General features: G+C 50.4%; 2 protein-coding genes across 2 annotated transcripts in view; both read right to left on the bottom strand.

Annotated features, from left to right (window-relative positions):
• c19h1orf198 (chromosome 19 C1orf198 homolog) overlaps positions 1 to 11,454 on the bottom strand; it is a 207,467-nt gene that overhangs the window by 102,816 nt on the left and 93,197 nt on the right. The gene's annotated exons all lie outside the window — the stretch shown is intronic.
• gnpat (glyceronephosphate O-acyltransferase) lies at positions 4,331 to 11,440 on the bottom strand. Its single transcript, XM_070987571.1, has 17 exons — positions 11,260 to 11,440; positions 10,395 to 10,586; positions 10,048 to 10,224; positions 9,831 to 9,960; positions 9,571 to 9,698; positions 9,409 to 9,484; positions 9,140 to 9,291; positions 8,897 to 9,027; positions 8,496 to 8,746; positions 8,167 to 8,265; positions 7,807 to 7,971; positions 7,555 to 7,634; positions 7,325 to 7,465; positions 6,878 to 6,977; positions 6,677 to 6,770; positions 6,124 to 6,185; positions 4,331 to 6,053 (listed from the first exon to the last, which is right to left on the bottom strand). The coding sequence occupies exons 1-17, from the start codon at positions 11,281 to 11,283 to the stop codon at positions 6,010 to 6,012; spliced, it is 2,046 nt and encodes a 681-aa protein (XP_070843672.1). The 5' UTR covers positions 11,284 to 11,440; the 3' UTR covers positions 4,331 to 6,009.

The following is an 11,454-nucleotide window of genomic DNA, read 5'->3' as shown; positions in this document are numbered from 1 at the left end:
ATCACATTCATCATTTTCATTTAGGACGTCAGTGTTTGCAGATTAGCGTCGTTAGCAGCCGTTAGCGTTGTTAGCTGCTGTTAGCATGGTTAGCGGCTGTTCGACAAAGAGTGGAAGAGTTCTGACCTGATGGCGTGAATGAAGATCAGTTTCAAAGCAAACGTGTGAATCAGTCTGTTTATTCGTGCGTTTGACTCGTTTAACCTCAGATTAACTGAATGAACCTTGATTTCATGAAGCTTGTATGAAGTGAAATCTGAGAATCTTCACCTGTGATGACTCCTGAGGTGAATTCCCGCCGCCGTCCTCCTCGTGTTGGTCTTCCCTCTGAGCAGCGGCTGCGTTGACGAGCTGCTCTGCTGATGGAGGCGAGGTCAGCGATCACGTAGTCTCGGCCCCGCAGAGCGTCGCGGTGAGCGGAGAGAGAGGGCGTTTAGCTGCCCTGTGGCTTTAATCAGATCCAGGTTTACCTTCCGCAGCCTGCAGAGCGCCGCTGAGGACGCCAATCTTTGTGTGATCTTGTGATGTTTGGAGGGAACAGCTCATCCTGTCCGCCTCACTGGAGCCAAATTAACTCTTTAAAATGAGATAATGAGACGTTTAAGAGTAGATTCGTCGCTACCATCATCATCATCTTCAGCTGTTTGTGAACTGACTGTGTTCATGTTAACACCAGAGAGGCTGCAGGGCCACAAACACCAGACTCCATTAAGAAAAGGTCACAAACGGCAGCTTGTTGTCGCTTCCAGCTAAACTTTCCCTGACGGACAAAGACTGAAAGGAAGCCGTTTCCCTCCAAGAAAACTCTGAAATCTGTAGATTAATCCTGAAATGGAAAAAATGACACAAGAAATGAGATGAATTTAACAAGAGATTTTCACAGGCGGATGTTCAACTGACCTGCAGGTGCACCAGTAATCAGAAACATGATGATGATGATGATGATGATGATGATGGTCTGTCTCACTGCTGCTGCCAGTTAGCCCGTTAGCTTAGCACGGAGATCTTCAGTGGTTTGATGAAGCTGCAGAGGACGACGGTTCATCTTCTGTCTGATTAATCTAATGTTCCCAGATCTTCATTCACATAACAAACCTGCATTTACAAAGGTAGCCCCACGAGACACACACACGCACACACACACACACACACACACACACACACACACACACACACACACGCCACTTCAATTAGATTCTATTGGATTTTATTAAATCTTCCTGAGCGTTCGCTTCACGGCAGCATCCATCAGAGGATTATTATTTATCTTGCTGTCAAGAACTGGCAGCTCGTGGATCCCACGGAGACTGTGTGTGTGTGTGTGTGTGTGTGTGTGTGTGTGTGTGTGTGTGTGTGTGTGTGTGTGTGTGTGTGTGTGTGTGTGTGTGTGTGTGTGTGTGTGTGTGTGTGTGTGTGTGTGTGTGTGTGTGTGTGTGTGTGTCGCGCAGCACGTTGGATCCACGCGTGTCCTCATTATGCAAATATCGTAAAAAATGCAAATGTTTTCATTGCGCACTAATCGCTGATCTGAGAGCAGCTTATCTTTGATGTATAATAGAACAGAGGAAGAGGAACGCATCAACAGTGGATGTGAAGGAGAAATGTGAAGTGCATCGTTTAGCTCATTGTTTGCCGTCAGCTGAACACATTATCATAATGTCGATTATTTATCGTGTTAAATGAATTAAAGTCACTTTAAAAAAACCTCCTGCTCCAAAAAACTCCATTCTGAGGCCATAAATCTATGAAATAAGATTCTGTAATGAAGCAAACTGTCCTCATGGGCCTAGCTCTTCATCCGCAGAGAAGAATAATGACGATAGTGCAGACCAGTAAGGAGTCAGACTAACTGTCTTTGTCCTCATTGAGGAGCCTCACCTGATGCTGCGCTGAGTCAGCAGATCTCACCTGGCTGAGGCGGTGGAGGTGTGCAGCCTGCAGCCATCACTTCCTGTCATATTTTAATCTGCTGCCACAAGCTGAAAGTGGAAGCTGTCTGTCTTTATGTGGCGACTTCAGGATAAAAGTCAGCTTGTGCTGCAGCAGTTAGATGCTTTTAATGTGAGGCTGCAGCAGCAGGAAGTGTTTGCCACGGGCTCAGTCTCCATCGTGACCTCATTGGACAACAGTGACTCAGCAGATGTTTCATCCAGTGAAAGTCTTTGTGGTTCTTCTTTAAAGGTCTGATGATGGAGCTGACTCCTCCCTAACCTAACCGAGCTACGGTGGCCTTCAGGTAATGTGAACGCGCACAGGGAGAGCTTGGTTTGTCCACTCTGGGCTCCTGTAGAATCGTGGTGAGCTCCCTCTGTAGATGTGAGGAGCTCACTGAAAGCTAACAGGACTCATCCTCATCTCCAGCTGATTCTGCACTGATCACAACATAAACATCAGATTCCCTCTCTGCCATCAGACCCGCCTCCATCCTCCACGCCGGACCTTTAAACGTGGACTAATTGGGATCTCCTGACCCTCCGCTGGGACCCCGACAGGCCTCGTTTGGTATGTAAATGTCTCAGCCTCCAGCGCTGAGCTGATAAACTGGACCTGCTGCAGCAAATGAGCTGCATCCATCAGCCGCCCATTACCTGAGCGCCACATTAGCCACCAGGGTCCCTTTCCCTTCAATCACCTCCCTACATAGACCTCCACAAAGCCCTCCGGACACAGCAGCAGGCCGGCGTGCGCTCAGTCACACCTGTGCGCGCACACACACACACACACACACACACACACACACACACACACACACACACACACACACACACACACACACACACACACACACAAGTGAAGGAATAACAGAGGCAGACAAACCCAAACATGGTTCACCTCTGCTCATAAAGCACGAGCTGTCTGCTGCTGTTGTTTCCCAGCGGCTGCCACAGGTCAGGAGGTAGTTTATTATGGGCTGCCCTTTGTGTGTGTGTGTGTGTGTGTGTGTGTGTGTGTGTGTGTGTGTGTGTGTGTGTGTGTGTGTGTGTGTGTGTGTGTGTGTGTGTGTGTGCCACCCCCACCCTCTCAGCCCTGTTTGTCATAGCGTAGCAGATAAAGTGCTGATAGGGCTGTGGCTGACACTGTTATACACCACCAGGGAGATGGATGGACGGACGGACGGATGGATGGAGTGTGTGTATAAGCAATTTGCTATGGCAACTGTAGACGAACCTGTAATTTGTCAGACGGAGTGAGTGTGAGAGAAAGGCCAGTACGGATGGAAAGTGGTGGATTTGCTGGCAGCAGTCTCTTACTCAGCAGCAGAGCCACAAAACATGATGAAAAATGCTGCTGCTGCTGTGCGTGTGTGTGTGTGCGTGTGTGTGTGCGTGCATCAACAGCTTGCCATGGACAGAGCTCGGAGAGGCGAGTGTGCCACCTAGAGGCCGGTTGGATGCACTGATCTGAGTGTTTGATGCAAAATAAAATGTGTATTGAAAAAAGCAGAAATCATCTTTGATCAACAGTTTCGTCACATTTTGCTGTTTTCTGGTGAGATATTGACGACTGAACTGCTGACTGACGTGGGGACGATGTTGATTGACACTGTATGATCAATACTCTGATTATTTTCAGGTCAGAAGTCTTTAGAAACCTGAGGTGAAGCTGGGCTCAGGTGTGTTTTTACCTGTGGCTGCTGCTTCAGCATTTAAATCTGCTCTGATCAATGATCTTATTTCAGGTCCTGGATGGAGACGGACGGACGCAGGACGATCAGCTGACGCCACCTGTCTGGCATCGAACAGGTGACGAGCTGGAGGACATTCAGCAGCTGAGGGGCCAGGTGTTTCCCTCAGGAGAGACCACAGCCTGGACGCTGGACTGACCTCTTCACACTCAAAATGATGCTCCACTGTCTCCAGCTCGCTGCACTGCCCCCAAGTGGCCAAAAGGTGAGCTCAGATTTACCTGAAGTCGTTAAAATGCTGCTCAGAGCTGATATCAGACGTTTGAACAGGACGTCAGGTTGGCTTAGAGTCCCTGTCAGTCATCAGTCCAGACCACTGACCCTGCTGAATTTCCCTCGAGCAAGGCATTGAGCCCCTGCAGCGTCTCGGCTGCTGAGCCCCAGGAAGTCCATCAGGTCGCCCGCCGTCCCTGCTGTGTCCAACCTTTGACACCATGTGGTGACAGACGAGCAGCTGAAGACTCGAGTTCAGATCCAAACGTTCTCAGTTGGTTTGTGTGAACTCGTCAGTGATTAAAGGTCGTCAGGGGTCAATCATTCCTGATCAAACATCGTCTCAGCAGGTCAAAGGTCAAACAAACGCTGCACATGAACAGATGATGGAGGGAATCCTGATCAGCTGACACACAGTCTGGACTCAAAGAGGTACGTCAAACATTTTATTAACATGCTTTAGTTCATCAGCCTGTACACTCAGTAGGAAAACCACACACACACATACACACACTAAAACAGGGTCAGATGCAGGAGCTCACACACACACACACACACACACACACACACACACACACACACACACACACACACACACACACACAGTCAAATATTTAGACATTAAAGAGTATAAAAGCTGAAACACACTGAACCACAAACACACACGTCTGCACACACAGCTGCTTCGATGGTGGCTGAGTTAAACTTAAGCCTGAGATCAAGTTCAGTATTTGGCAAATTTGGCTCTCAGAGAAGATCTTTGTACTTTTTGCTGAGTTTTACAGTTTGGTTGGTTTTTAAATGGAAGATAAGCTTCGACTCGCTGCAGCTGCATGTTTTCAGCCGCAGATACGATCCTCCTCCTTTCATTAGGCTCAGTGAGAAACAGCAGACGTGTATTTGGATGCGACCTGTTCATCAATGGAGCTCTCGTGTCAAACCATTAAAACACTTGAAGGATCAGAGTCGGGTCTGAAGGTTGGACAGTTTGTCCCTGGACACGGCGTCTCGTGAAAACGCCGGCATTAGAGAGAAAAGTGGCTTTGAACATTTGCTAATGTCAGATTTGCAGAGTTCATCAAAGCTCGTTTGGCCGCTTTGACTCAATTCAGATGACACGCTGGAGAGATTTGGCTTCTTCTGGACTCAAAGGAAACGTGTTGGTTTCCTCAGTAAACTCTCAGACTGACACAAACGTCCCACACCAGGCTGGTCAAACAGCCGACGCAGGAGCGGCGTGAAGGTCGACGTGACGGCGCTGCTCGTTAACGACCAAACAAACGGCTTCATAACGACGATGTTTGACTCATCTAACTTGGAAACGTTGATAAAAAGTTAATGAGTGATCCTGAGCCTTGACCAAAACAATCACCCGCTGGCCTTTAAAGCTGTTTTTGCGTCAAGTTAGCATTCTGTTAGCATTAGCATCGGCTCCTCTTTTCCTTTATTTTCGCCTCTTCTTCGTCCTTTGTAACAAACGATAAAGTCTGCGTCGTTTTGACGATAAATAAACAACTTTAACACATTCATACTAATAAAATGTGTAACTATGAAGCAGCTTCACAAACTATCAGAGACTCGAGAACTTGAGAAAATACGTAAACGCCTCCGAAAGCGAGCGAGCGAGCGTCGTCCTTTGCTGCAGCAGGAAGTGCTTCAGTAACAGTTACTGCAGTTTTAAACGGAGTGTCACCTGCACGAGGTGAGAGCGCCGATGTGGCTCCACGTCACAGCGCACGAACCAATCAGAGTGCTCATAGAGACAAGACAAAGAGGAAGCAGAGAAGAAGACACTGAGACTGGCGGCGAGCTTCCACCAGGCCGCTCACCAAACAGCTTCGTAACACCTGCAAAGGCCTCACGAGCAGCCGCTTCATGAACGTCTACAGGTAAAAAACTTTTAACAGAGTCAGAGAGACGAAAGGGGACGAGGACACGAGGAGACAAAGGGCACTCAGCTGTCTCCAGGTGGACACTTGTCGCTCCACCTCTCACAGACAGTCGTTTGGAGTGGGGTCGACCGTCTGAGGCGAACGGGGACGCCGTCAAGGTGCGTCGACTTCAGGTAAAAAGGCTCCACCCCTCTCTGTCGCCCCAACGACGAGGACCAATCAGAGGCGAGCGCCGACGGCTTTCTGAGTCGGCAGTTTTCCTCCTGGACAAAGAGACGTTTGTTTCAAAGGAGAATCAAAGCGGCTGATTCGTGCTGACGGCCGGTGTCTTACCTAAAGTGTCCTCCAGCGAGTTCACCATCACCCTGTTGACCTTCAGACAGCTGTGCTCCACCCTGAGGGACAGACAGGCAAGGTTCAGTCCAGCTGATCGTCCAGTTTAAAGAGACGGAGGCAGAAATCAGCAGGACAGACGTCTCAAAACCAAACTGTCCTCACGGCCGGATGTGATGAGAGGAGAGTGGACAGATTCTTAAACTCAAACAGATGATTTCTACCAGCTTTCAGCTGATCAGCTGATCATTTCTGCAAATATCTGATGCAGAAACACGTTTCACAGACTGAAAGATGTGGAACGCTCCAGAAACACCTGTTTGATCATTCCACAGGTAAACAGGGGAGAGGATGATGATTGGGTTTGAAAGGCTCAGTCGATCCTAGTGGATGGAGAGAGTTCACCGCTTTGTGAACACATGAAGGATGAAGGAGATGAACACATGAAGCTGCTGTCAGTGAACACTTTGATTATTGATGATTGATTCCGGTTTTATTGATGTTTGAAACACCGACCAATCAAAGCGATCGGAGACGATGAAAATCAGCTCACCCTTTGATTTTCTGTACGGCTCCGAGTCTCAGCAGAGCTGCCAGACTGTTCTTCTGGAGGTCCGACGACAACACCTCAGAGTACCTGAGTCTGCCTGGAGGACACACACAGACGCACACACACAGACACACACACAGTTACAGTCCGTCGAGGTGGAAACGGGCAGAAATCGTCTGACATGAAAGGTTTGAGGAGGGAAACCTGTGAGGAGATGTTTGATGATGAACCTGCGGACGGCAGGAAGGAACTGCTTCTCCATCAGAGTCTCAGCGGCCTCCTCACACAGGAACCTGCAGACCACCTGAGACCACCAGCACACACACACACACACACACACACACACACACACACACACACACACACACACACACACACACACACACACACACACACACACACAGCGATGATCATGTGTTAACAGCACCCTCTACTGGACACCTGCAGCTTAACAGGAACGAGCTGCTCCCTGAAACAGGTGTGATGTTTGCATGAACTGTGTGTGCCGTCTGTGCACCGTCCATGTGCACGTATCTGCCCTCATGTAAGGATGCAAATATACAAGCTGTCAGAGAATAACAGTTTAAAAGTTTTCCAATGAGGAAACATTTCAGGTTCCTGTTAAAACTAAATGAAGTGTTCACGTCTCACCTGGTATCCCTGCAGGAAGGGGTCCATCATGCTGGTGAGGAAGGCCACAGTTTTGTGTCCTCTTTCTGTCACCAGAAGCTCCTGCTGGGTCACCTGCAGAGCTCCGGTCTTCACCAGCAGGTAACAGGCCTCCTCAAAGTCCTGCAGCACAGGAGGGACACGTGAAGGCGTCTGAGGGAGCACACAGCGTTCACTGACTGCAGAGCATTCAGCCGTTCATCTGCTCTCACCTGCACCGTGGCTCCGGGACAGAGGATGAACTCATTGGAGAACATGTTTCTGAGGAAGCTGAAGCTGTTGAAGACCTCCTCTGGAAAACACAGAACAGTCAACATGCAGGAGAAGCAGCCAACACGTCTTCAGGCCTGGATAAGACGTCGCTCTTCAGAGGAGAAAGTCAGCTGTTTGTTCTGGAGCCCACACTGACGCACAGAGCGCCGATCAATGAATGAATGAAGACAAACCAGCAGGGTCGGCCTTACGTTTCAGGTTGGAGGAGGCAGCGTGGAGGGCGGAGGCCAGCAGAGCCGGGCGGAGGAAGACGTGCAGTGCCTGGTTCCTGTAGGAGGCGCAGGACAGGACGACCACTGCCTGGCTCAGGAGCTCCTCCTCTGGAGCGACGGTGCCGCCTGGTCCCACCTGTCCTCCTGCATCAACACACAGGGACAGGGTCTGGTTCCATTTCTTTCACAAAGTAACTGTCAGTGAATGCAGCTGTGAGCAGATGTGACCGTTTCTTCAGTGGAGGCTGTACGAACTGTAGTTCATGAACAAACTGGTCTGAACTGGTTCGCCTCCGTCTCAAACAGGGAGAAAGGACCGGAACACGAACAGAGCCAAACCTTGTTCCAGAGCCAGCTGCACTCTGCCCTCACAGGTCCTCACGAGGCCTCGGTGCAGGTGAAGGCTGGAGGAGACCACCTCTGCAGGAGGCGCGTGGTCTGAAGGAGTCAGGACAGACAGAACCAATCAGCTATCGGACGAGCAAAGACCTCCTGTTATTGGTCCACACGTCATTTCAGCTCAGATCAATAAAAGCTGAGTCATCGTCAGGCGGCAGCCAATCGGGTTCCGCCTCTTTAGCTCTCTACAGGGACTGTTTACCTGCACGCAACTACATCCTGCTCAAACGTGATTGGTCGATGCTACCTGGACTAAACCTTGTTCGTACCGGGCCAGTGGAGGAAGGCTCCGTACTGCCGAGAAATGTCCCTGAGCCACACGGCTTGTGAGGTCAGCTCCTCCAGCGCCAGCCCCCGTTTCCAGCCCGCCGCCTGCTTCTGGTGGTGGTTCTGCAGCAGCAGGGAGGCCAGCAGCACCCACGGCTTCAGGACCATGTTCTCCTCCTGGGCCCGCACCAGCCCGTAGGCCGAGTCGTTCACGAAGCTGTGGATGTCCTTGCTGGGCCTCGTGGGGATGTGCCTGCAAACAGGAAGAGGACAGTCAGTCCGTCCAGGAAACGTTTCCCAGACTCTGAACGCTCAGGCAGACAGAAGCAAACGTTTGATTGGCTGTAACAACGTCCAGCAGTAAGACACAGCGCACAGTCTGAAGTCTGCTGACTCATCGTACCTCGGCACCAGGTTGAACTGGCTCCGGTTCACTTTGTCCTCGGCTAAGCTCCTGACGGACACAGGCTGACCGAAGTACACGTGGATGCTGCCGTAGTCTTCACTCAGGACCTTTCTGGCTTTAAACAGACCCTGCAGAGACAGACGAAGCTGTGATGAGCAGCGTGAAGACACACCTCAGCACGGGCTGCAGAGTCGGACCGAACCACAAATCATGAATCATCATTTCCAGTCGGGCTCTCACTGAAGTGGACTCCTTGGGTTTGGGGACGCCCAGCAGTTCTCGGGCATAGAGCGCCTCCTCCAGGATCCTCTCATAACTGATGCTGACTGGGACCAAGCACACGTCAAACACGTCCCCTTTCAAGAACGGATCCATGACGATATTCAACAGACCTGGAGGAGGACAGAAAGACGAGGGGACGATAAAGTGAGTCTCATCAGTCTCATCGGTCTCATTTATGAAGATCTGCAGACTGGCAGAGCTTGTGTCCACTGTCTCCTGCAGCTCACCTAACTTTGGTGTCAAAGACTTGGACGTCCGGCTTCTCGTCCCCTCGAGGAAAAACTCAACTGGTGCAAATCCATTCTGAAAGACAGAGACGACATGGTGCGTCAAACGATAGAGACAGCCACAACAACCAGAGGACAGGCAGGCATCCTCAGCGTCCTCACCTTCAGCATGGTCTTCACGTACTCTGAGAAGACAGACCAGTACAGTTTGTCTCCGCCGAACGACCTGCGAATGAAGAAAGCTCCAGACATCCGCAGCATCTCCCCAACGAACTTCATCCCCATGAAGTCTGCAGCAAACAAACGGCAGCTTCACGTCAGATCTCATCTTCATCAGGCTAAAAACACCAACGCGACCGCGTGTGTGTGTGTGCGTGTGTGGACATCTGCTAACTCAGTGCGTCCACAGCTGCTCTGCTCACCCATGCCGGCGGCGATGACGGGCAGAGCCAGGTCGTAGGTGTACAGGATGTATGACATCAGCAGGAAGTCCATGTAGCTGCGGTGGCTGGGTAACAGGACGACCGGGTGCTCCTGGATGGCCTGCTGGAGCTACAGACAGCACAGACAGCAGATCAGGACGGTCTCTGAGGGCTCTGTGTCCCCTCCACACTTCACGGTGTGGCAGTGCGTCCTCACCCTCTGGATCCCCTCTTCGTTGACACAGATGCTCCTGAACAAGGTTTTAAACACCTTGCTGAGCGTGAAGGCGAAGAAGCGAACGGTGCTCAGCTGCAGGGAGTGAGCCATCTCATCCAAGATGGCCGACGCCTCCTCCTGGACGTCCTCAGCGGCTCTGCCCATCTCTTTGGACACCTGTAAACAAACTGATAGTTATTCTGCTCGCCTGAAGCGTCACATGAATGGCTCCTGTCGCGTCAGGTGGTTCTCACGCTGACGGATGTTCAGCTGTTCTTTGACCTTCAGAGCACATCCGTCAGGTAGAACCAGAAAGACAACCCGCGGCCTCAGGACCTCCCCTTTACCTGGCGGACGACATACTGCAGCTGATCAGACTGAAGGACCAGACTCTTCAGCTCGCCGGCTTTGCAGGGCGCCACTCCTTTGTACAGCACAGGTGTGTAACACCTGAGAGCGTATCTCAGGTCGCTGGAGTTCCTCCTCTCCTCCAGAATGTCCTCGAAGTCGTCTCTTTTCTTCAGCACGGGGTCTCTGTGCTGGACAACACAGACGTCCACAGTCAGGCGTGTCCACTCTCAGCTGTTAAACTACTTTAAAATACTTTTCCTTCAGAAACTCAGGGGACTTCCTGGTTTCCACTCGGACACCGGGACACTTAGCCTCACAGACCACATACTGACGGTTGAAGTGTGACGTTTTGTGTGTACAAACATAAATAAATATGCATATTTATTTATGAATAGATATATATAAAGTACTCCACTGAGCTTACTGACATTTTGAAGTATATATTTAAAAAGCACCCTGGAACAGTCATCACATAAAATACTTTTAGAAAACTTTAAGTGATTTTAATGTAAAGCAGAAGGAGTTCACCTGTGTTTAAGTTACACCTTACAAAGCAGGAATCAGTTCACGGTTTAACAGCTCACCACACACACAACCGCACATGCGCGCGCGCGGGGCTGCTGTACCTGCACGCTCATGTAAACTGAGGCTCTTTCTAACAGTAAAGTACTGCAGAGCCAACCTTTAAACACAGGTGACTTCTCCGTGTTCACGTCAAATCAGAGCAGCTCGTGTCGATGCTGTGATGTCACTTAAGTCACATTTAACTGTCACCTGTTTGAATTAAACGTCAAATCGAGCGAACCGAGCGGCAGCACAGAGCTAACCGAGCTTAGCCTCCCGGCAGCGGAGCAAACGTACCGAGTAAACATCTCCGGACGCCATATTGTCTCACTTCACAGGCTCATGGACGCCGCAGCCGCTCAGGTTTCTGTGCACGACTGTTTTCTGCTGTTCTTCCTCTTGATTTAACACTTCTTGTGAATCACTGCGCCTGAAGAAGTTCGTATGGGCGTGTAAGCTGGCATTTCCGTGGCACTTCCGCAAGTACGGTAG

The sequence above is a fragment of the Chaetodon trifascialis genome, chromosome 19 (genome assembly GCF_039877785.1).
Source record: "Chaetodon trifascialis isolate fChaTrf1 chromosome 19, fChaTrf1.hap1, whole genome shotgun sequence".
In the NCBI taxonomy this organism is placed as follows: domain Eukaryota; kingdom Metazoa; phylum Chordata; class Actinopteri; order Chaetodontiformes; family Chaetodontidae; genus Chaetodon; species Chaetodon trifascialis.
The sequence above is the reverse complement of the archived record's forward strand: the minus strand, read 5'-3'. Positions and strand labels throughout refer to the sequence as shown.